This window comes from Muscardinus avellanarius, assembly GCF_963383645.1.
Source record: "Muscardinus avellanarius genome assembly, chromosome: 4".
NCBI classification, from domain to species: domain Eukaryota; kingdom Metazoa; phylum Chordata; class Mammalia; order Rodentia; family Gliridae; genus Muscardinus; species Muscardinus avellanarius.
In genome coordinates, this window is record NC_137789.1 from 45,282,721 (window position 1) to 45,309,235 (window position 26,515).

At 40.3% G+C, this 26,515-nt stretch overlaps 1 protein-coding gene across 1 annotated transcript in view; it reads left to right on the plus strand.

The window, feature by feature from the left end:
* Positions 1-1,594: 1,594 nt before the first annotated feature.
* Positions 1,595-26,515, plus strand: part of RAD54B (RAD54 homolog B) — a gene marked incomplete at its 3' end in the record, with an annotated part of 40,239 nt that continues 15,318 nt past the window's right edge. Inside the window, exons 1-5 of the mRNA XM_080693635.1 lie at positions 1,595-1,781; positions 5,579-5,860; positions 10,294-10,456; positions 17,379-17,604; positions 20,226-20,433. Coding sequence (XP_080549761.1) covers positions 5,632-5,860; positions 10,294-10,456; positions 17,379-17,604; positions 20,226-20,433 — 826 coding nt within the window. The 5' untranslated portion in view covers positions 1,595-1,781; positions 5,579-5,631. The remainder of the gene's footprint in view (positions 1,782-5,578; positions 5,861-10,293; positions 10,457-17,378; positions 17,605-20,225; positions 20,434-26,515) is intronic.

Here is a 26,515-nt window from a genome sequence, read left to right on the forward strand (position 1 = left end):
GCCTCAGCTACTTAGGCCCTCTGCAACTCAGTGAGACCCGGCTTCAAAATAAAGAATAAAAAATAGGGCAGGGGGTGTAGCTCGGAGGTTGAATGCCCCTGGGTTCCATCCCCAGACCCCGCAAAAAAAAAAAAAAAAAAAAAAAAAAAAAGTTAAACTAGAAGCCAAGAGTAGAGTGTAGTCACCAGCAGGATGTGGTGGGGCTGGAAGATTGGTGAAAACATAGAGAATTGCTGGGCGGGCGTGGTGACGCACGCTTGTAATCCCCGCGCTTGGGAGGTGGAGACAGGAGGATCGCGCTGGTTCGGAGCTAGCTTCGCTGGTTTAAGAGACCCTGTTTCCAAATAAAAAGTATAAAATAGGTCTGGGAGTGTAGCCAGGAGGTAGAAGGGCTTCCAGGAATCCCAGTACCACCAAAAAAAAAAAAAAAAAAAAAAAAAAAAAAAAGAAAAGATAGAGAATTTCACTTAAGGAAGAATAATACATTCTAGAGGTCTGTTGTAAAACATAGTATCTAGAATTACTGAAAATATATCCCTGATGCCGGGCATGGTGGCGCATGCTTGTAATCCCCACGCTTGGGAGGCGGAGACAGGAGAATGGTATAGGTTTGAAGCCAGCAGCGCTGGCTTAAGAGACCCTGTTTCCAAATAAAAATAGGTCTGGGAGTATAGCCCGGAGGTAGAAGGGTTTCCAGGAACTCCAGAACCACCACCACCCAAAAAAAAAATATATATATATATATATATGTGTGTGTGTGTGTGTGTGTGTGTGTGTGTGTGTGTGTGTGTTTGTGTGTGTGTGTAGTATATATATATCTCCTTGAAAAATGCTAAGAAGCCAGGCGTGGTGGTACAGGTTTGTAATCCCAGCATTCAGGAGGCAGAGACAGGAAGATCACGGTTTGAAGACAGCTTCAGCTACTACTTAGGCCCTTTGCAACTCAGACCCTGTTTTGAACATAAAAAGGACTAAAAAAATAGGGCTGGGGGTGTAGCTTGGAGGTAGAATGCCCCTGGGTTCCGTCCCCAGTACCGCAAAAAAAAAAAAAGAAAAATGCTAATAAATTAACATTTTAAATGATCTCTATGAAAAATGTTATTTATTTGAGGTAAATGATGTTAATTGGCTTTAGTTATTCTACAGTGTATACATGTATCAAAATAGCATATATCAAAACATTTTATTTGTGAATTAAAAAATAAATAGTGTTTTTCAGTGTTATATTACTATTAAATTAGTTGTCAAAACATGCTTTAAGATTTATTTCCATGCTACAGACATTGAAATAAATATATTTTCTAGAGTTCATTTATGCTGATTATTACATTATTTTACTTTATATAGGAACTTATGTATTGTACTTTCTATAGGGTGATAAGAAATTTACATTTATTGTATTTATGATAATGCTGATACCTGACTTTTGAACTTGGCAGTTTTTAAAATGCTAACATCGATATGATCAAATATTCTTTTATAATACTTAATACAGTCTGATTTTCTTGTTTCTGTTTTTTGTTTGACCTTAATACTTAGCTATTAATCTCTACTAATGTGATTTTTATTTTATGTTTTTATTCTAGCTCATTCAGCACTTAAAGAAATAACAGAGTCCACAGGACAAGAAGAGAAATCTGATAGCCTGGTTAAATATTTCAGTGTTGTTTGGTGTAAGGCTTCAAAGAAAAAACACAAAAAGTGGGAAGGGGATGCTATTCTTATTGTAAAAGGAAGGTCATTTACATTAAAGGATTTGGAAGGCAAAGACATTGGAAGAGGTATTGTGATATTATCTGTTTTAGGATTGATCCAAAATTAAGATGGCATGGTGGCAGACTCCTGTACTTGGGGGTCTGATAGGATCACAGGTTTGAGGCCAACCTCAACAACTTAGTGAGACTCTCGGCAACCAGCAAGACCCTGATTAAAAGTAAAAAATAAGCTGAGCTTGGAGGTAGAAGACTCTGGGCTAAATTCTAGTACCCCCAAATAAATGAATGACTAAATAAACATACAAATATACAAATAGGAGGTTGCCATTATTTCTATTATAAAATATTGCCAGCATAACTGATATTATTAGTTACCATACAAATTCAGAATGTTTAACTCCATAGATTTTTGTGTGTGTGTGTGTGTGTTTTCTCCTACTGTTCAGTTTGGGGAGAATACTGGGAATGCAACATAGAGGCATTCTACCTCAGGCTATGCCCTCAGCCCCTTTATTATTTACTTACTTACTTACTTACTTACTTACTTACTTACTTATTTAGTGGTACCAGGGATGGAACCCAAGGGTATTCCACCTCTGAGCTACACCTCGAGGCCTATTAAAAAATTTTTTTTTCTTGCAGTACTGAAACGGGGTGTTTCTTCTGAGCCCCCAAGATGAAGCGGGGGGTTTCTTGAGAAGAAACCCGGAGTTTCATCAAAGATAAAACGGAGTTTCTTGAGAAGAAACTCGGCGTTTCCTTACTGGGTTCTTGTCTACGGTGAGCAAAGAATGACACCCGCAGACTGCAGGAAGGGGAGTAAATGGTTTATTGGAAGCAGCAGAGAGTAAGGAAAGATGGCTGAACACCCCAAAGGGGCTGTCGGAACTTTGGGGTACAGCAGCTGCCTTTAGATCATTACTTGGGAGTAGCCCAAGCTGAATGCCTTCAATTACAAGCTGCTTTCTTCCGGAGTCCACACGATCTGCCAGAAAGGAATAGGGAAAGTGGCAGAACACCTCTCAGGCTGTAGGCTGTCGGGGCTCTAGTGTCCAGCCGCTGCCTTCAGGGCATTACTTGGGAGTAGCCCAAGCCAAATGCCTTCAATTACAGGCAGCTTTCTTCTAGAGTCCACACGATCTGCCAGAAAAAAGGAGCAGGTCACCCCTAGGGGCCCTGGTCGGCCTTGATGTCCAGCAGAGGCCTTCAGGTCACTACCCGAGAGCAGCCCGAGCCATGTGCCCTCAATTGCACTCTGCCTTCTCTCAAGGCTAACGCGACCTGTGTGAGAGAGAGAAGCTCCCCAAAAGGGGAGGGGGTGCCCAAGAGGGAAAAACCCAATTTGGTGGCCAGCCTGAGGTTTTGCCAATGTCTGCACATGTCCTCTTTTGGTTGTGGTGAGTTTGGGATCCTGGGAATTCTGGGAAGCAGCTCTCAGAATTTGCATAGGGTATTTGCAAGTCCTTTGAAGAGTCTCCTTTCAGAAGTGTCAGACTTGCTCCAGTGATGGCTCCTGGGTTTGATGATTAGTAACCAAATGGTTTTGTGAAGCTTTGGTCCTTCTTATCTCTGAACCTTGGCCCTTCGCCCCTCAGGAAATTAAGTTTTTTCTACCGAGGCCTATTTCCTTTCTATCTCCTCAGTACTGGGAATGGACCCAGGGGTATTCTACCTCTGAGCTATACCCCCAGCTCTATTTTTTATTTTTTATTTTGAAACAAGGTCTCACTGAGTTGCAAAGGGCCTCACTAAGTAGCTGTGGCTGACCACCAACCGTCATCCTCCTGTCTCAGCCTCCCAAATTCTGGGATTGCAAGCATGCGCCACCAGCCTGGCTTTTTTTATTCTTTATTTTGAAACAGGGTCTCACTGGGTCGTAAAGGGCTTCATTAAGTAGCTGAGACTGTCCACGAACCTGGATCCTCTTGTCTCAGCTTCCCAAGTGCTGGGATTACAAGTGTACACCACCATACCCAGCCAACCCCCTTGAAAATAAAAAAAAGGAATTTGAAACAGGGTCTCAGTAGGTTGCTGAGACTGTCCTCAAACCTGCAATCCTCTTGTCTCAGCCTCCCAAGTACTGAGATTACAGGCATGTACTACCATGCCTGACCTATTGTTTATTTTGTGTGTGGTCAAATTACCAAATCTGTTTTATATTCATTAATTCACTTAAAATACAATTGGTTTGAAGATGAATATTATTTATAGTTTATAAGGGACAAGGCAATGAAATTCATAATTAGGAAGCAATAAGATAATTATTACAATGAGAATTTTTACTGGGTACAATGGGGGTATCAGCTGATGGGTAAAGATAATCCTCATAGCTCACTTTTCAAGATTATATTCAAACGTGAATAATTTTGGAGGTTCTGGGATAGGGCTGTGTGGGAGGAGGAGCATATGCAAAGATGCCTTGTTATAAAAGTATGGGAAAACTAATGTGTATACAATTTTATGTCCAGTGATTAGTAAAACTAAAATGAAAAATATCTGGAACACATTCCATATTGTTCATTAACATAAATTGGGACTGGAGTTTTGCAGACTTTATGTACCAGTGTTGCTTGTTTAGTGAAATTGTATTCTAAAGCTAGCTAGAGAAGTCAAAATTACTCTGGAAAATCTTACCTATAAGGTATAGTATACATGGTTTTGTGTATGTAGAGTTTGTAATAATGACCTTTCAGTTGCAGATAGCAAAAAAGCATGCAAATTAGGCTTAAACCAGTGGAACCCCTTGAGATGCTTTAAAAATGCTGATGCCCGTGGCACAAACTTGTGATCCCAGTACTTGGGAGCCTGAGACAGAAGCATCACAGTTTGTGGACAGCATCAGCCACTTAGTAGGGCCTCCGCAACTTAAACCTTGTTTCTAAATAAAGAATAAAAAGTAGGGCTGAGGTGTAGCTTGGATGTAGACGGAACCCTGGGTTCCATCCTTAGTACCACAAAGAAAAAGCTAATGTCTAGATCCTGGCCTCAGCCTCTGATCCTGGCCTCAGCCTCTGATTTATTTGTCTTGAAGGCATAGCTGTATTTTAGATTTCCAGATGATTCTAATATCCAGACATGCATTGAGAACCCTGGTTTAATCAATAAAGGGGATTTTATTGGTGTGTGTGTGTGTGTGTGTGTGTGTGTGTGTGTGTGTGTGTTACTGGGAGTGGAACCCAGAGGCTTTCTATCTCCAGGCTATACTTCCAGGCCTATTTAATACTTTATTTGGAAACAGGGTCTCACTAAGTTGCTGAGAGCCTCACTAAGTAGCTGAGGCTGGCTTCGAACCTGCGCGATCCTCCTTTCTCAGCCTCCCAAGTGCGGGGATTACAAGCGTGCGCTACCACTCCCGGCTTGTATTATTTTTTAAAATAGAAATATCTCAGCCGGGCGTGGTGGTGCACGGTTGCAATCCCAGCATTTTGGAGGTTAAGACAGAAGGATGGTGGTTTGATGACAGCCTCAGCTGCTACTTGGTGAGGCCCTTTGTAACTCAGTGAGACCCTGTTTCAAAATAAAGAATAAAAAATAGGCTGGGGGTGTAGCTTGGAGGTAGAATGCCCCTGGGTTCAATTGCCAGTACCACAAAGAAAAGGAAAAAAAAAAAAAAAAAAAGGAAAAAGTCTTGTTTTCTCAAAGGTGTGGCTCGTTTTTATAGTTGTATTATTATTTCTTCTGATTTTTAGTTTCTATATACTGAAATGACAAATTATATTTTTGTTCAAGTTAACAGGTTATACAAGAATATTAACATACAAATGCACAGTTTTTATTCTGTATAGTTGTGGAAAGATAGCTATGGAATTACTAAGTCAGTTAGAATGTCAGTTCAATTAATGTTTTCCTTTCTCAACTTGAAGGTACTGGATATAAATTCAAAGAGCTGGAAAAGACTGAAGAGGGCCAAACACTGATGATTGCTGGAAAAGAAATAGAAATCATGGATATCATCTCTCCAGATGATTTCAACAGTGGCAGGTGTTTTCAGCTTAGAGGGGGAAGTTCTGCTACCCCAAGTTCTTCTCAGTCTGCCAGAAAGAGCTTTTCTAACCCTTTCAAAAGTGTTTGTAAACCAAGTTCAAAGGATAATAGACAGAATGATTTCCAGAATTGTAAACCACGCCATGACCCATATGCACCAAGTAAGATTTTTTTTTCCTTTGGTGGTACTGGGGTTCCTGGAAGCCCTTCTACCTCTGGGCTACACTCCCAGACCTATTTTATGCTTTTTTATTTTTGGAAACAGGGTCTCTTAAGCCAGCGCGGCTGGCTTCGAACCTGCGTGATCCTCCTGTCTCCGCCTCCCAAGTGCGGGGATTACAAGCGTGAGCCTCCACGCCCGGCCACCAAGTAAGATTTTTAAAGTGGAGGGAGGTGTCCTCTTGGAGGCCACCAAGAGCACTGTGTGTGCATTTGTAGGACACCCAATATGATTTAAAATTATGATGCACCAAATAAACAAAAAATAATTTGAATATTCTGCTTTTACAAGTGGTAAGATTTTTGGCATGCAGATTTGAAGTTCAATACATTTTTAAGTTTGCATGTTAAACTTAAAATATATATTTTTATATAAAAATATATAAGATGTTATATAATCTTATATAAAGGATAATGTTGAAGTCACATGTAACAGTTTGGAAATTAATATATGTTGTAAATACATGTATGATAAAGCATAATCCCCCAAATAATCACAATATTTTATGTATGTTAAAGAAAAACTATCTAAATTATAGATGTGTACATACACACAGGTATAATTTTGAATGAAATATGACTTCTGTATTAAGGTGAAAAATTTGTAAACTTATGAATCAGGATTATGCCTATACTTCTGCTTTGAAGATTATGTGCTTTGATCCTATGCATTAGCGTAGTAAATGTTGAATGGTGATGTGCCATGCATTGAACTCAGATTTTACCAGTAAAAGTTCAGTTTAATTGAGTTAATTTTCACACTGATGAATTTAATAAAAAATCACATTACAGCTGGGCGTGGTGGTGTGTGCTTGTAATCCCAGCATCCGTGAGGTGGAGAGGGGAGGATCGCGGTTCGTGGACAGCCTCAGCTACTTAGGCCCTCCACAACTCAGTGAGATCCTGTTTCAAAAAATAAAACGACTAAAAAATAGGGCTGGGGGTGTAGCTCGGAGGTAGAATGGCCCTGGGCTCTATCCTTGGTACCGGGGTGGGGTGGGGGGATCACGTTACTAAATAAAACCTAACCTTTCTCAGTTGTTCTTTCACTTGATTTTTCATTCAGCGAGTGTTTCTTGATTGCCTGTACGTGTTGGGCCTAGCGATAAAACTGTTATTACAGAGCTTCTCATATGGCGAGAAGGGCAAATAAATCTGGGTAAAAGTATAGTGGATATAGGAAGGGGGGGGCAAGAAAAAAGACCAAACCAAAAGAGAAGAGAGAGAGAGAGAGAGAGAGAGAGAGAGAGAGAGAGAGAGAGAGAGAGAGAGAGAGAGAGAGAGAGGGCTTCTTTTATAATAGCACAATAAGAGTATATAAAAGACCGTTTTTCACCATTTCAGCTATCATGGAAACATAAGATTTGAGATTAAAGGGCATTTCTGATCATTTAGATTAGTCCCTTCACTTTGCATTTAAGGAAAAACTGAGACCCAGAAAGAAGAACTGACTTATCTAAAGTTAGTATCAGTGGCGTAAGTGGGACAAAAATCATGTAATTAAAATTTCTGCTGCTATATTACCTTATCCTCAAGACCTAGTACAAATATGAAGAGTAGAAGCTTATGCTTATGAACTACCTCCCTTTTTATTTAAATATTTTGTCTCTTTCACCAGCTCTTTTATATTTATTTATTTATTTATTTATTTATTTATTTATTTATTTTTATGGGTCTCGGGGGATGGAACCCAGGGGCATTCGACCTCCGAGCTACACCCCCTGCCCTATTTTTTATTCTTTATTTTGAAACAGGGTCTCATTAAGTTGCGGAGGGCCTCACTACGTAGTAGCTGAGGCTGTCTGTGAACCATGATCCTCTGGTCTCAGCCTCCAGAATGCTGGGATTACAAGCATGCGCCACCACACCAGGCTTCACTGGCTCTTTTAAAAATCGTCCTCATTTTTTTTTGTGGTACTAGGCATTGGACCCAGGGATTTTCTACCTCAGATTTACACCCCCAACACTTTTTAGTTTTTTACATTTGAAGCAGGAACTCACTAAGTTGCCGAGAGTCTTGCTAAATTCCTGAGGCTGGCCTTAAACCTGCGATCCTCCTGTTCCAACCTCCCCGGTACTTGGATTATAGCTGTGTGCCATTGTTTCCAGCTGTCCTCTTGATTCTGCTTTCTCTTTGCCTTCCTCTCACACAAGTGAGGGCTGTGGGGAAATGAAAAGGATACTGTGCTTATTTAAAGATTTGAGTTGAGGCATGGTTTTTCCTCTGAACTCTCTTCAACCTCTTGCAGGGAAGTCACTTACCTTACTAATGCCTGCTTCCCCAAGTGTAAAATGTGGGTCCTAATAACTACAACAGGGATTTAGAGTGCCTATTTGTATAAATATAATAAGTGCTTTTGAGCAAAAAACTTTATTATGACATTTATGCATGTTATGTGTAAGTGAATGTGTATACTTAGGAGTGTATTTGGATATGTGCATATGAAAGCACTTTCTGTAAATGGTTGATTCTATTTTATTTTATGATGCCAGGGATAGAATTAGGCTGTAGGCTCCAGACTAATACTGCGAGATTTTGTTAGCAATAAGTGATGCCTCATTATTGTAAAAATAAGGCATCTTAAAATTGGAACTTGAGTTTCATTATTGTGACTGTTCTTTCTGTACAGATGGGCCTTTTGTTAGATGACAGATGTTTTGTTTTGTTTCTCATCTCCTGTCCTTTTTTTTTTTCCTTATTCATTTCCTGGATCTAATTCAGTTTTTAGCCATGATATAGATATGCATATATACCCCTAAGTAATTTTGTTTTTGGTACTAGGTTTTGAACCCTCTGAGCTACACTTCCAGCCCTATTTTTCTTTTTTATTTTTTAAATTTTGAAACAGGGTCTTACTAAGTTGTTGAGGCTGGACACAAAGGTGCAGTTCTCCTGTCTCAGATTCCCAAGGACTGGGATTATAGGTGTGCATCACCACACCCAGCCCAAATAAATTTTGATGGGTTTATTATCTTATTTCCAATTTATTAAGAGACTTACCCTCAAATTTTATTTGATTTTGACTTTTGGGCGATACTTTAGTAAATCTTTTAAATTGTGTTAGCATATTTCTTTTTTTTTTTTGGTGGTATTGGGGATGGAACACAGAGGCTTTCTACCTCCGGGCTATACTCCCAGACCTATTTTTTATATTTTATTTGGAAACAGGGTCTCACTGAGTTGCTGAGAGCCTCACTAAGTAGCTGAGGCTGGCTTCGAACCTGTGTGATTCTCCTGTCTCAGCCTCCCAAGCGTGGGGATTACAGGCGTGCGCCACCACGCCCAGCGTATTAGCATATTTCTAAATAATTGTTTTTTGGGAGGGGGTAGTACTGGAGATTTAACCAGGGGCACTCTACCATGGAGCTATATCCCCATTCCATTTTCTTTTTCTTTTTTTCTTTCTTTTTTTTGCGGGTCTGGGGATGGAACCCAGGGGCTTTCAACCTCCGAGCTACACCCCTGCCCTATTTTTTATTCTTTATTTTGAATCAGGGTCTCACTGAGTTGCAGAGGGCCTCACTAAGTAGCTGAGGCTGTCCGCGAACTGCAATCCTCCAGGTCTCAGCCTCCCGAATGCTGGGATTACAAGCGTGCGCCACCACGCCTGGCTTTATTTTTCATTTTAAGACAGAGTCTCAGAAAGTTTCTCAGGCCAGCCTCAAACTTGATATCAGTCTGCCTTAGCCTTTCTGGTCTCTGGGATAATTGACATGTGCCAGTGCGCTCTGGTCACTTACATTATTATTCAATGGTTACTTCATGGTATTTAACAAAGGTTGATGAACTTGACATTCACGATTATAATAACTTTAAGCTAATAATGATAAGTAAGACAATGGAGAATTAATTTATCATTCTTGATTCTGAAATCAGGATAATGGGTCAGTCATTTTTAGTGTGTACAGGACTGAAAATAAAGAAAGCTTTTGTGTTAAGTTTGGGGCATCTTTTCAGAAAGAAGTTGTGAACATTGGCAACTGCCTCTTGGCAAAATTCCAACTTGTTCTTTCAGGTGGAAGTAGTTCTCTTTGTTCTGAATACTGACTATTGAAGTTGTGGCTTAGTGAATTGCTTATTAGACAAAAGTGAATTTAAGTGGTTTGAGCACTCTGGGGCCTATGAAGTTTGAAAAGCTCTTTGTAATTCTTTGCATGAAATCTCACAGTAGGAAGATATGACAGTTTCTTTTTTAATTTTTTTTTTACCCTTGTTTAGCATTAGTGTTACTATATTTCATAGCTATTTTTTGCCACAAATGATGAGAATTCAACTTAGAGTTCTACTTAGGAGTAATGAAAATGAGATAATATAGTTGCTGACAGAGTGAAATGATAATACACTTATAATATTGCTTTTTACCTTTTTTTTAAGATTCCCTCGTTATGCCACGGCCAGATAAGAATCACCAGTGGATGCTCAATAAGAACTGCTTCCCTATTGTGGATGTCGTGATAGATCCTCATCTTGTACATCATCTTCGACCACATCAGAAAGAAGGGGTCATATTCCTTTATGAAAGTGTAATGGGAATGAGGTAGGAAAACGAATCATTTGTTTAAATAGTTTAACCTGAGTTTTGATTTAACCTGTAACATAATTATGATTTTCTAAGAAGAGCCTGATATAATGGTTCTTATGGGTACACACCATGAATTTAGTTGATAGGAAAAATGAGTTAGTTCTTTTTTGTTTTTTTTTTCTGGCAGGTTTGGGGTTGGAACCCAGGGGCATTTGACCTCCGAGCTATACCCCCTGCCCTATTTTTTTAAATTATTTATTATTTTTTTATTTTTTATTATTTTTTGGTGGTACTGGGGTTTCTGGAAGCCCTTCTACCTCCGGGCTATACTCCCAGACCTATTTTTACATTTTTATTAGGAAACAGGGTCTCCTAAGCCAGCGCGTGTGACTGGCTTCGAACCTGCGCGATTCTCCTGTCTCTGCCTCCCAAGCGCGGGGATTACAAGCGTGCGCCACCACGCCCGACTTTATTCTTTATTTTGAAAAAGGGTTGCAGAGGGCCTCATAAGTAGCTGAGGCTGTCTGCGAACGGCTATCCTCCCATCTCAGCCTCTCAAATGCTGGGACTACAAGCATGCACCACCATGCCCGGCTTAGGAAGAATTAAAAAAAAAAATTTGTAGCCGGGCGTGGTGGTGCATGCTTGTATACCCAGTACCTGGGAGGCTGAAGCAGGAGGATCGAGGTTCGTGGACAGTCTCAGCCTACTTAGTGAGGTCCTTTGCAACTCAGTGAGACCCCGTTTCAAAATAAAGACTAAAAAATAGGGCTGGTGGTGTAGCTCGGAGGCTTTCTTTTTTCTACCTATACTTTACCATCTAGGTAGTATCATCAAAATCATTTGATTTCCAATACCAGCTAGATGCTAACAACTCCCAAATTTATCTCTAGCCTTGACCAATGCTTCCGAACTCAACTGATATATCAAATTGCTTATTTGACATCTCCACTGGATATCTAAAAGGCATATCAGACTTGACACCATCAAAAATGAACTTCTAGGAGCAGACAGCCTCAGCTATTTAGGAAGGCCATTCACAACTCACTAAGACCCTGTTTCAAAAAATATAAAGACTAAAAAAATAGGACTGGGTCTGTAGCTCAGAGGTAGAATGTCCCTGGGTTCCATCCCAGTACTGCAAAAAAAAAAAAAAATTTAAAAAGTGAGTTGATTTAAGAAAATGCATTATAACATAGTATTATATAAGGAGAAAAATAGTCATGGTAGTTATGAAGGACTCACGTTTGGGAGCTGCTGATTTATAAGATGTAGTCTAAGCGCTGAGCATAAGTTCTCATGTTTTGTTTTCTCCCTGCTATGCCAGCTTTGTGTCTTTGTATTTTCCTTTTTGAAATTCAGTTCAAACACCAACTATATTGAAGTGCCCAATTAGTAAATTCTGATATACTCTTTTAAAATTCTGTGCAAGAGGCCGGGCGTGGTGGCGCACGCCTGTAATCCCCTTGCTTGGGAGGTGGAGACAGGAGGATCGCATAGGTTTGAAGACAGCCTTGCTGGCTTAAGAGACCCTGTTTCCAAATAAAAAAATATAAAAAGTAGCTTTCTGGGAGTATAGCCCGGAGATAGAAGGGTTTCCAGGAACCCCAGTACCACCAAAAAAAAAAAAAAAAAAAAAAAAAAAAAAATTCTGTGCAAGGCACATCTTCTCAGTGAAACTTTCCTGCTCTTATCCGTCTCCTCTGCCGTGAAAGGATGGGTTTCTATTTTCTGTCATCTATTCATTATACATATCTCATTTGGTCTCCATTGGCTAGTTGTTTATTTAAAACAATAATAGTGCTGCGTGTGGTGCTGCACACTTGTAATCCCAGTACTTTGGAGGATTGCAGGTTTGAGGATGGCCCCAGCAAGTAGCCATCCTCAAAACTTTCAGCAACCTAGTGAGACCCAGTTTCAAAACAAAAATAAAAAGAACTTAGGGTATAGCTTGGAGCTAGAATGCCCCTGGTTTGAATTCCCAATTCCCAATTACCTCCCCACCCAGCAATAAGAGTTGCTTTAAATTTTGTAACTTTTTCTCTACATCTTGAAATGGAAAACATATAATATTTATTGTTTCTTATTTCTACTTATACAGTTAACTAATTACTTATTTTTGGTAATATCCTTAATTCCTTTGGATTTCATAACTGTCCAATGGATATCATGGATATATCTAAGGGCTTTTAAAATATAGCCGGGTGTGGTGGCACATGCTTGTAATCCCAGCGCTTGGGAGGCTGAGACAGGAGGATCGTACAGGTTCGAAGCCAGCCTCAGCTACTTAGGCTTTCAGCAACTTAGTGAGACCCTGTTTCCAAATAAAATATAAAATAGGTCTGGGAGTATAGCCCGGAGGTAGAAAAGCCCCTGGGTTCTACCCCCAGTACCACCACAAAAAGTAAAATAAAATAAAATATAAAGAGATAGAAAGATGCTGATCTTATTGTTAGGTTTTTTTTTTTTTTTTCTGGTACTGGGGATGGAACCCAAGGGCATTCTACCTCTGAGCTACACTCCACCCCTATTTTTTATTCTTTATTTTCAAATGGTCTCACTAAGTTGTGGAGGGCCTCACAATTTGCTGAGATCCTTAGATCCTCCTGTCTCAGCCTCCCAAGTACTTGGATTACAAGCGTGTGCCACCACATCCGGCTTATTGTTAGTTTTAAAATGTATTACTTTAGTACATTTCTAGGATAGCATACCTTTATCAAGTTATACGGACTAAAGCTGGACCTGGTGGTGCCTGCTTGTAATCCCAATACTCTGAGACAGAGTACTCTGAGATAGGAGGATCACAGGTGTGAGGTCAACCTCAGCAAATTAGCAAGGCCCTCAGCAACTTAGTGAGATCCTGTTTCAAACTAAAAAATAAAATAGGGCTGGAAAGTAGCTTAGAGGTAGAATTCTCCTGGGTTCATGTACACACACACACACACACACACACACACACACACACGGAAAGTAAGTATTTAGTTTTTTTTTTTGTTGTTGGTGGTACTGTGGGTGGAACCCAGGGGCTTTCTACCTCCAGGCTATACACCCAGACCTATTTTATATTTTATTTGGAAACAGGGTCTAAGTTGTTGAGAGCCTCACTAAGTAGCTGAGGCTGGCTGGCTTCAAACCTGTGCGATCCTCCTGTCTCAGCCTCCCACGGATGGGGATTACAAGTGTGTGCCACCATGCCTGGCTTTAAAATTTTAATATATTTGAGCTGGGCATGATGGCACATGCCTGTAATCCCAATACTTGGGAAGCTAAGAAAGGAAGATCACAGGTTCAGGACAGCCTCAGGAAATTAGTGAGACCCTGTGTCCAAATAAATATAAAATAGGACTGGGAGTATAGTCTAAAGTTAGAATGCCCTAGGGTTCCACCCCCAGTACCACTCACACACACACACACATTTTTTTTTTAAGTTGGACATGGTGGCATATGCCTATAATATGAGTACTTGGGAAGCTGAGACGGGAGGATCACAGGTTCAAGGCCTGTCTCGGCAACTGATCAAGACCCCTATTCCAAAATAAAATAAGACTTCCGGGAAGATGGCGACCGAGAAAAGCGGGGCTTAAGAGTCCCGCTAACAACCAATCTCCATTACCACAAAAAGAGCGCCTTTCATAGCCAGAAAACAACATCACCAGAAAAACAAAAAAAACCACCAGGCTCCAGAGAGAAAGCGGACTGAGAACAGAGCTCAGGGCCACAGAGGAGACACACGCGCCCGAGGACGCGGCAGCAGCGTCATACTGCCGGCGGCAGCGGCGAACTCAACGGACGGCTACAGCAAGCCAGGAGAGCCGCTGCGGAACAGCCAGGCGGGATCTTTCGGCGCAGACAGCATTTAAAGCTCCCAGTGGCTGAGCTCAGCACACGCTGCAGGGATTCAGAGTGGAAATCAAAACCAGAGAAGAAAAAATACGCCAGCTTCATGGCCGAGGGCGTGGCAGAGGCGCCATATTGCCACCGGCGGCGGCAGCAGCAGTGAATTCACCGAGTCCAGTACAGCTACATCTGCGTACTCAAGAACAGTGAGTCAAATTGCGGGCCACAGAGGAGAAATCGCAGTATTGGGCCTCCTGGGACTTGACCCAGTGAGGGAGTGGTGGTGGCAGAGATATCACACCATAGGAGAACGTGCAACCTGGCACCCCCCACAGTCTAAAGCAGCCTCTATCGACTCTCTGGGTCGGAGACTCTGTGATACAACCCAGTAAAGGATTGGTTAGTGGTTGCAGTGGGGTCTGAGATAATACAGACTCGAGATCCAGAGCACCTTAAGTGAAGCCATAGTGACCCAAGGGAAGAACCCAGAGAAGGCACAAACCTCCGAAATCATGGGAAAGAGGAATAACACTGGAGTAATGAATGTGCACAACCCCACAACATCAGAACCTGATAAAACAGAAAATCAGAGATTTCTAGAAGATCAAATCAGGAAAGTAACTGTAGAAATAATAGAGGTGCTTCGAAAAGAACTCAGAGAGAGCCAAAAAGAGATAAAGGATGCAATTAATGAAGTAAAGGCCTCAATTCAAAGCACAAACAACCGATTAGACCACATGGGGAACAGAATCTCGCTCTTAGAAGATGAGCAATCCAAAAATGAATGCATAGTTTCTAATCTAGAAAAAAATATCCAACAGCAGGAATCTGACATTGAAGAAATATGGGCCCATCTTAAGAGAGCTAACCTAAGAATAATTGGAATAGAGGAGGGAAAAGAAAGTGATACCAAAGGGATCAACAATCTCTTCAAGGAAGTAATAGCAGAAAATTTTCCAAATATAGAGCAAGAGGTTGATACACAGATCCAGGAAACTTATAGAACTCCCTTTAGACAGGATCGGAGAAGAGGATCCCCACGCCATATAATTGTCAAAATGACCAATGTGGAAGCCAAGCAGAGAATCTTAAAGGCAACAAAAACAAAGGGCCAACTGACATTCAGAGGCAAACCAATTAGAATCACTCCAGACTTCCCAAACCAAGTCATGAGAGCCAGAAGGGCTTGGAGTAACATATTCCAAACTCTGAAAGAAAACAACTTCCAGCCAAAAATTTCCTATCCAGCAAAACTTTCTATCAAATTAGATGGAGAAATAAGAAGCTTCCATGACAAACAGAAACTGAAGGAATTTATGTCTTCAAAACCAGCGCTAGAGAAAATACTCAAAGAGATTAACTACAAAGAAGAAATAGGTAACACTCACCAGAACCAGAGAAACAAGAGTTTCCATCCAACAGACAACTAAGATTGGTTATCTGTGGAGATTCATTATTTATGTTAGTCTTTTACCTATCTCTAAGTTGTATTGTTTGCCTTTATTGTTGTTAATTTTTAGGATTTCTAGTTGGAATATTAATATACCTTCAGATATAGCATTTGGAAATATTTTATCCAATTCTATTAGTAACTTTTAACTCTGTTTACATTGTCTTTGGATATACAATATTTTCTTTTATTTTTTAGGGAGTTTGTATATTCTTCTGTTGCCTGTGCCATTGAAATCATATCCAAGAAATCACTGCCAATTTCAATGTTGTGAGGTTTTATGACCCAGATTTTCTCCTAAAAGTTTATAGTCTTAAGATTTATATTTAGGTCTTTTATCTATTTTGAGTTAATACTTGTATATGGGATTAGGTAAAGGTCCAATTTTATTCTTTTCCATGTAATTATTATTTTTCAACAATATTTAGTTAAAAGATTATTATTTCCACCACCAAATGTTCATGGAAACCTTGTCAAAAATAACTTGACAATATAGGGAAGAATTTAGCTCTAGGCTTGTATTTAACTCCAATGGTCTATATATCTGCCTTTAGAATAGTACTACGCTGTTTCAATTATTGTAGCTGTATATGGTTTGAAATCAGAAAATATATATCTGCTAGCTTTGTTCTTTTTCAAGATCGTTTTGGGTATCTAGAATTCATATTCCATATTAGGATAGATTTTTTTCTGAAAAATAAATATATAAATATATGATAGTTTCACCTAAAAAAACAGAAAAAATATGCTCTAGTAAGAAAGAAAGCAAAAAGAAATATTGAAATGCTATCTTTAAATCATCAAACGCTTGGTATCAGACAAATGAAACTGTTATGTGAGATTATCATTCTTAATTTTGGATAAATTGTTATAATACTAGATGTCAACCACTAAGCCAAGCATGGGAAGGAGGGATGGGGAGCGAATGGGGTGGGGATTGGGTGGGGGCTGACTGGGCGATGTGTGCATGTATGTCTACAAAAGTTTGTATCCCACTATGATGTATGAATACAGTGCACCAATAAAATAAAATTAAAAAAAAAAAGAAAAGAAAAAAAAAAAAACAAAATAAAATAAGACAGGAGAATTGTGGCCATATCTCAGAGGTAGAATGCCAGTGGGTTCAATCTAGCACCTACCAAAAAAATTTTTACTATTTTTGAAACTCTTTTAATATCTAGTATTGAAACTGGTAAGAATTGTTCAACTATTATTAAGAAACAGTTAAATTATCCAAATGTATATGTAAAATTGGGTTTATTTCTGGATTCCAAATATGTTATAGTAACATATTTTTAGATTCAGCTCTTTAATTTTAGATTTATGTTTTGATAATTTAGATAACAATATGCAATAGATATAATTATCAAAGATGCAAAAGAGCTGCGTTGTAAATCAGCTGATTGAAACCCTAAGTGAGCTGGACAAGGCTTCTGTGAAGGCTGAGGGCAGAGGCTGGTTCACTTGGTGAGACCAGTCGAGGTAACACAGTAGCACTCCATCTTAAAGGAAAAACAACAATGAAAAAAAGATTAAACACAATAAGAGTCTTTAATGTCAAAATTATGAAATACCTGTTGGTTCTTGATTATTTTAAGGGCATAAAATATTTTGCTATTGTTAGTAAAGAAAGTACAATTGTTTTAACAGAATGAGTGGCAGATGTGGAGCTATTCTTGCTGATGAAATGGGTTTAGGGAAAACACTGCAATGCATTTCACTCATCTGGACCCTACAGTGTCAGGGCCCTTATGGAGGCAAGCCAGTGATCAAGAAGACACTCATTGTCACACCTGGAAGCCTGGTGAAGAACTGGAAGAAAGAATTTCAAAAGTGGCTAGGAAGTGAAAGGATCAAGATATTTACTGTGGATCAGGTAAGAGACTTTTGTAAGTTTAGCCTTAGTCATTCTTTAAATCTCTAGCTTTTCAGATCACTAATTCAGCTTTTAATTCTTTATGATACAGTTTGTGGCTTGCATTTTAATTAGATGGACTGCGCATTTGGATCATAAATGAAATTTATAATTTGAAACTCTTTTTGTGAGTGTGTTTGGTACTAGAGATTGAACCCAGGGGCATTCTACCTCTGAGCTACACCCCAGCCATGTATTACTTTTTTTTTTGGTGGTACTGGGGTTCCTGGAAACCCTTCTACCTCTGGGCTACACTCCCAGACCTATTTTTTTATATTTTTATTTGTAAACAGGGTCTCCTAAGCCAGCGTGGCCGGCTTCGAACCTGCGCGATCCTCCTGTCTCTGCCTCCCAAGCATGGGGATTACAAGCGTGCGCCACCACGCCTGGCTTGTATTACTTTTTTTGAAATAGGGTCTCAGTTGCTGAGATCCTTGTTAAATTGTTGAGCCTGGCCTCGAAGCTCTGATCCTCCTCCTAAGCCTCCCAAGTACGAGGCTTACAGGTGTGAGCCACCATGCCCAGCTAAAGGTCTAACTCTTAATATGCAAGTGCTCCTTGACTTGTCAGGGGTTATATAATGTGAATTTAAAAATGCATTTAATGCATGTAACCTACTGAACTTTGTATCTTAGCCTATCTTACTTTACTTACTTACTTACTTAATTTATTTATTTAGTTTTTGTGGTACTGGAGATGGAACCCAGGGAGGTTCTATCTCCAAGTGATACCCCAACCCTATTTTTTTATTCTTTATATTGAAACATGTTCTCACTGAGTTGCAAAGGGCCTCACTAAGTAGCTGAGGCAGTCCGTAAACTGCGATTTTCCCATCTCAGCCTCCCAAATGCTGGGATTACAAGCGTGTACCACCATGCCTGGCTTATTTTTTAATTTTAATTTTTGTGGTATCAGGGATTGAACCCAGGGGAATCTTGTTTCCAAGCTACATATTCAGCCTTAAAAAATAATTTTTTTTTCACACAACAGGAAAGCTTTTTTCATCTGCAGGGGTTAGGGAAGGGAAGACTGGCTCCTGCCTTTCACTTTAATATGCTGTCATCTCAGGCTTCTGCCAGCTCTCTCTCGATCTGTTTCAGCTCATCCTGCCTCTTTTTCTCCTCCGCTGTTACCTTTCTCTCCTCCTCTGCCCGAGGTTTTAGGTAACTGGTGCTTGGCTCTGTAGGCCATGCCGAGGTCCTGGGCGGAGTAACGGCCGAGCTGCAGGACAAGGAGTCAGAGGGGCAGCAGGGGCCGGGCCGGGGTCTGGGGCACCAGACAGGGCAGGGCTTCCAGGTCAGAGTGCGGGGCAGGGCCAGGGGGTGCAGGGCAGGGCAGGGCCTCAGGGTCAGGGTGCGGGGCCGGGCCAGGGGCCAGGGTAAAAAAAATTTTTTTTTGAACAGGCTCTCACTAGATTCCTGAGAGTCTCACTAAGTGGCTCAGGGTGTCCTCAAGCCCAATGTTCTCCTGTCTCAGTCTGCCAAGTACTGGTATTAAAGACATGTGCCACTATGCCCAGCCTAGCTTACCTTAAACATGCTCAGAACACTTATGGTAGCCCACAGTGGCCGCAAAATCATTTAACAAAAACCTATTTAAGGATGTTGGGTATCTCTTGTGTTGTATTGAATACTGAAAGGAAGAAACAGAATGGTCATGTGGGTATACTTTTTTTTTTTTGTGGTACTAGGGGTGGAACCCAGAGGCTTTCTACCTCCGGGCTATACTCCCAGACCTATTTTTTTTTTTTTAATTTGGAAACAGGGTCTCACTTAGTAGCTGAGGCTGGCTTCGAACCTGTGTGATCCTCCTGTCTCAGCCTCCTAAGCACAGGGATTACAAGCGTGCGCCACCACGTCTGGCTTTGGGGTACACTTTTGTACCACTGTAAAGTAAAAAAATATTTAGTCAGCTGAGCATGGTAATGCAAACCTGTAATCCCAGTAGTTGGGAGACTGATACAGAGGATCACAGGTTCAAGGCCAGCTTCAGCAACTTAAGAAGACCCTTAGCAACTTAGTGAGATCCTGTTTCAAAATAAAAAACTTCTGGGGATATAGCTCAGAGGAGAATGCCCCTGCGTCCAAACCCCTCGCACCAAAAAAAAAAAAAAAAAAAAAAGAAAAAGAAAAAGAAAAAAAAAAGTAAACCTTCATAAGTCAGGTGTCTCTTCTAATGGTTTAAGGAGGTGGGGCTCTTGGGAGATAATTAACCTTACATGAGATCATGAGAGCAGAACCCCTGATGGGATCAGTACCCTTGTAAGAAAAGAAAGAGACACCAGAGCTTTCTCTCTGCACCATACATTTGGAAGGCTTCCCACTGCAAGCGAGGAAGAAAGCCCTTGCCTACTGTGTTGGCACCCTGATCTTAGGCTTCTTATCTCCCAGAACTGTGAGAAATAAGTGTTTATTGTTTAATTTGTCCAATCTATGATATTTTATTATCATAGCCAGCACTGATCAAGATAGAATCAACATATTCTAATACTTATTAAATGATTATAAGAAACAAACTGCTTAAATTTGATTTTACATAGTTTCTACTCATGGTTTGTTAAATGCTATCTTTTTTCTCCTCAGGACCACAAAGTTGATGAATTCATCAAGTCTACATTGTATTCTGTTCTTATCATCAGTTATGAAATGTTACTTCGTTCCCTGGATCAAATTAAGAATGTAAAATTTGATCTTCTAATCTGTGATGAGGGGCATCGTTTGAAGAACAGCACCATTAAGACAACCTCAGCCCTCATTAGTCTCTTCTGTGAGAAAAGAATAATTCTAACTGGTTAGTATTTGTTTCTTGGGAGATAATGGAATTTTTGTTTAGTGAACACGAAAGATTTGTAGTCTGGTGCTTAACATCCAAAGAACTGGTGGTGGTGGATAGAATTCATACTAATCAACCTGTGTTAATTGAACCTTGGCAGGATTCTGACTCTTTAAATTCTTTTATAATTTTCTGCATCTCTGACTTTGGGAGTTTTTGAGTAATAAACGCAATGGTTTTCTTTATTAACATAGGAGATAAAGGGGCTGAGGATGTATCTCAGTGGTAGAGTGCTCGCCTAGCAGGGGTGAGGCCCTGGGTTTGATCCCCAGCACTACAACAAACAAACAAATCAATAACAAAACAAAATAAAAAACAGAACCAAAAAAGAAACATAAAAGAATATAGGGGATGGGGCTGGACTGCATATGTTTGGTTCCCGAGTCTGACATTTACAGATATGCAGCTTTTAGCAAGTTGTTTAACTTCTTTGTGCCTCAATTTTTATCTGTGAAACAGGGATATAATATCATCTACTTGACAGAGTTGTTGTGAGGTTCAAAGGGGTTAATCTATGTAATATTCTTGAGACTATTGATCCATGGTAAGCATTTAATATGAGTTATTTTTATGTCTAAGCTCTGTGAGCCTGGATTTTTGCTGGCTTCTGCTCTAGACTGTAGAGACAGGTAGATGAAACACGTGTAAATACATGAATCCTTTTTTACCCACTCCTTTTTAGCTTAAAACCTAGCCTAGAGTCAGGTCTGGATAGCTCAGTGTAGCTTTTCTCCCATACCTCACCTTGGTCTTGTATGTTTCTTCAAATTTGCCATTCTGCAGCAACAGAAGGAAGAGAATGGTATTAATCACTAATATTTAAAGACCCTCCATTTTCTTCTCGAGGCCCCATTTCTCTATCATCTTTAGTCTTTATGGCAGTAATAGGGTGTAACCAACCAATCTTCCCTCCTTCCTTCCTTCCTTCCTTCCTTTCTTTCTTTCTTCTCCTTTCTTTTTCTTTCTCTTTCCTCACTTATTTATTTGCAGTGCTGGGGAACCCAGGGGCATTTTACCTTCAAGCTACACCCCCAGCTCTATTTTATTTTTATTTTGAAACAGGTTCTCATTAGATTGCTGAGAGTCTCACTACTTGCTGAAACTGCCCTTAAACATGTGATCCTTCTATCTCAGCCTTCTAAGTACTAGGATTATAGGCATATACTGTCGGGGCCCACTCGTCTGGACCGAGATGGCACCCAGGCTTGTTGCCAGCGTGGACTCAAGATGGTGCCTAGGCATGTTGCCAAGTCACGAGGCTCACGAGGCTGGCAGTGCCCTGAGCCTGCGCAGTGAGCCCTATCAGGTGTCCTACGGATGATTAGTGACGCAGCGCCTCGTGCTACCACCAGCCCGCCTATGAGAGGGTTAGAAATGCACATGCCCTAGCTGTGGGAAGCTTGGGGTTGGTGGAGTGATGACGGAGGGGTTATGAGACTGATATATTTGCCTGCTGTGCGCATTGAAGGGGAATGCTGGGGAACGCAGGGGAACGCCGGGGAAGCATTAAAGGGAAGCATTAAAGAGGAAGCATCGTCAACAGACTCAGCGTTTGTGTCTTCTTTCCTGGGGCTCTGCGGGCCGGAGCCCTAGGGACGCGACAATATACCATGAAACTTGGCTTTTTTTTTTTTTAAGAATTAGCTTATTCAGATCTCTGGCTTTCATTTCTATATTCATTCACTTCAAGATAGGGAGGGGTGTGTGTGTGTGTGTGTGTGTGTGTGTGTGTGTGTACACACACATGTATTCGTTAATTTATTTATCTCTATCTTGGAGATTTGAACCTGGGCCTGGAGCTTGTTAAGCAAGTGCTCTATCACTGAGCTATATTCCCACATCCCAAGCCCCATGATTATTCCTGCTATATCATGATTTCTTATGTCATTTTGTTCTTCATGTTCTTTTCTCTCTTCCTCTCTTTTCTTTTCTTTCCTTTTCTTTTGTGGTACTGGGGATTGAACCCAGGGGCATTCTGCCTCTGGGCTATTCCCCCAGTTTGCTGTATGTATGTATGTATGTATGTATGTATGTATGTATGTATTTATGTAAGTATGTATGTATTTAATACAGGGTCTCACTAAGTTGTGGAGGGCCTTGCTAAATTGATGAGGCTGGCCGTGATCCTCCTGTGATCCTCCTATTTCAGCCTCTCAAATACCTTCATGGGTTGCTTCTTTTTAAAAAATTGGGTGCAGTGCCAGGCGTGGTGGTGCACGCTTGTAATCCCTGCGCTTGGGAGGCAGAGACAGAGGATCGTGCAGGTTTGAAGCCAGCCTTGCTGGCTTAAGAGACCCTGTTTCCAAATATAAAATAGGTCTGGGAGTGTAGCCCAGAGGTAGAAGGGTTACATCCCTACTACCAAAAAAAAAAAAAAAAAAAAATTGGGTGCATTGTAATTTTACATCATTTTGGGGTATATATAGTGTTAAAAAATACATGCACACACTCTTTTAGCTGTCCCCACTGGGTCCCCCTATCACCCCACAAGTCTTTGAGATTGGAATTGGCAATTTTGTATATGGTCATAGCATTATTTTTATAACTGCATTCTTTATGACTTCACCCCCACCCCCAACCTGGAGTTTCTCTGCTCATGTATCTGATGTTACCCTTATTGCCAAGTGTCTTTCCAGCTTCCACATATAGAGAGGACATGCATCTATGTGTTCTTTGGGACTGGGGATACTCACTTAGCATAATATCCTTGAGTTCCTGAAAATGGTATAATTTTGTTCTTTATGGCTGAGTAAAATTCCATTGTGTGTATATACCAGAGTTTCGTGACCTCTTCATCTGTTGATGGACATCTAGGCTGGTTTCATAATTTGGCTATTGTGAGTTGTGCTGCTGTCTTCGTGTGTTTTTTTATACATGTCAGAACTCTCTGAAGTTAACATGAGAGAAAAGGGATGTGAACAACAACTTATTCCAAAGCAACAGAGATGAAGAAATATCCCTATTCTGTTTTATTGAGTTGGGGTGAGGAGGAAACCCATCATTAAGTAATTCATAGTTAGGCCAGGCGTGGTGGCGCACACTTGTAATCCCCGCACTTGGGAGGCGGAGACAGGAGGATGGCGCAGGTTCGAAGCCAGCCGCACTGGCTTAGGAGACCCTGTTTCCAAATAAAAATATAAAAAGTAGGTCTGGGAGTGTAGCCCAGAAGTAGAAGGGTTTCCAGGAACCCCAGTACCACAGGGAAAAAAAAAAAGTAATTCCTGGTTGCCTGACTTTCAACTTGTCTAGGAGGATTGTATTAACCATGATCAGAAATGACTTTAAAAGTATGTTTTAAGAAATAATTTTAAGAAATGTTAAATGACCTTTTTATTTTCTGAATTTAGTCACTTAATGATAAAAAAGATAGAAAGGACTGGCATCAAATATTATAGTTACTTCTATCCTAAAGATTTAGTAGATGAGCTGGACGTGGTGGCGCACGCTTGTAATCCCAACATTCAGGAGGCTGAGACCAGAGGATCACAGTCGTGGACAGCCACAGCTACTTAGTGAGGCCCTTTGCAACTCAATGAGACCCTGTTTCAAAATAAAAAAGAATAAAAATAGGGCAGGGGTGTAACTTAGAGGTCGAATGCTCCTGGGTTCCATCCCCAGACCTGCAAAAAAACAAAAACAAAAACAAAAAAAACAACGATTTAGTAGATGCCCAACAAATGTTTGAAAATAATAGTGACATGGAGAGCTGGAATAGAGAATAGAAAGGCTGGTGTTGGGTATTTGTAAAATGTTATTTTTTTATTTTTTGTCTTTTTGGAACTGGAGATTGAACCCAGAGTAACACACCTGCAAAGCAGGTGCATTGCCACTGAGCTACATCCTGGCCCCATAAAATGTTATTTTTAAAGGTCAAAGGAATTGAGCCAGGTTGGTGGTGGTGCATGCTTGTAATCCCCGCGCTTGGGAGGCGGAGACAGGAGGGTCGCGCAGGTTCGAGGCCAGCCTCTCTGGCTTACAAGACCCTGTTTCCAAATAAAAATATAAAAAATAGGTCTGAGTGTAGCCCGGAGGTAGAAGGGTTTCCAGGACCCCCCCCCCCCCAAAAAAAAAAGCACCAAAAAAAAAAAAAATCAAAGGAATTGAAAACATTATAGGTGACTTTCATGTCTTTGGCTATTTGAAATATAGCCAAATTATTAATTCTTTATTCTTGATTCCTAAAACTATAGCTCAGACTTCTTGACTAGCCTTTGATGTTAAAATCATTGGGATGGAAAGTGCAATTGAAAAAAATGGAATCTAGTTGTATTGGCTTAGAAAAATAAAACAGATTGTTTCTTTTTATTGCTCAGTATTGCTTATTAAAGAGTAGTTGCAATTATAAAGTAAAATTAGTTAGAACTAGAAATAAGGAGAAAAAGAATAAAGAAGAGTAAGAAAAGTTATTGAAAACTTCTGAAGATAAAGAATAAAAATAAGATTTTTCCTACTTGAAAATCATAACTTTCTTTAGCAAATATGGACAGTTTTTTTTTAATTTTTTTGTGGTACTGGGGATGGAACCCAGGGGTGTTCTACTTCCAAGCTACACCCCCAGCCCTATTTTGTATTCTTTTATTTTGAAACAGGGTCTCACTGAGTTTCAAAGGCCTCACTAAGTAGTAGCTGAGGCTGGCCTCAAACCACGATCCTTCCATCTCAGCATCCCAAATGCTGGGATTACAAGTGTATGCCACCATGCCCATCTTGGGCAGTTTTATTAATATTCTCAGTTACAAGCAAATACTAATTTAATTGGCATTCCAAATTAAATTAAATTTTTGCAGTTGAAAAATCGATTCCAGGACTTCATTCAGAAGTAACGTCCGGGTAGGGGGGTGGCACACGCTTGTAATCCCAGTACCTGGGAGGCTGAGACAGGAGGATCACAGGTTCGCAGCCAGCCTCAGCTACTTAGTGAGGCTTTCCACAACTTAGTGAGACCCTGTTTCAAAATAAAGAATAAACAAACAAACAAAGAACAAAAGTAATGTCCTGGCTGGCGTGGTGGCGTTGTCTTTGAATCCTTACTTTGTCAGTCTTCAGTTGTTTTTTATTTCCTATCCTGTTGCTTCAATCCCTAGGTTCTGAATTTAGGTAAAAACTAGCACTAGCGAATCTCTTTAATTTAGAAATACTCACTGTTGGGTTTTATGTCCTTGGATTTGCATGAGTGAATGCTTCACTTTTATAATGGCAGGAGTTAGTGCTCCCAGGTTGATTTCTTTGTTCTTGACAGAAGTCCATGTTTGTGTATGAGTATGTGCAGTGCTCAGTGTTTTGTAGGTGCTCAATAACTAAGAATAAAATGAAAGAAATTTTGATTTTGTTTTCTGGTATTATCTAGCCTAGTGTGGTAGGGCTGCCATAACAAAACACCATAGACTGGTAGTTTTAACAATAGGTACTTGTTTTCCCACAGTCCTTAGGGCTGAAAGTCCAGGATACTGCTCTGGTGTATGGATTGACTATTTTGATACTTACAACCCAAGGAGCTACTCGTATTATCCCCATTTTATAGATAATAAACTGGTGTAAATAACTGGCTCAGAGCCACTCTGGGAAGGAGTGATGCAGATAGGATTTGAATCTCAACAGTCAGATTCCAGACCCTGAACTCAACCACTATGCTGTTAAGACTAGAGTTACAAATGTATGTGATTAGCCGGGTGTGGTGGCGCACACTTGTAATCCCCGTGCTTGGGAGGCGGAGACAGGAGGATCGTGCTGGTTCCAGCCACGCTGGCTTAAGAGACCCTGTTTCAAAAATATAAAATAGGTCTGGGAGTGTAGCCCGGAGGTAGAAGGGCTTCCAGGAACCCCAGTACCACCAAAAAATAAATAAAAGAAAAGAATAAAAACTAGGGCAGAGGGGGTGTACCTCAGAGGTCGAATGCCCCTGGGCTCCATCCCTACACCCGTAAAAAAACAAAAACAAAAACCAAAAGCAAATGTATGTGATTATTAATATTTTAAACTTGATATGGCTACTTTTTCTCAATCTTAGGGAAATTTCTTGTATTTATTCTTCTTAGGAAAG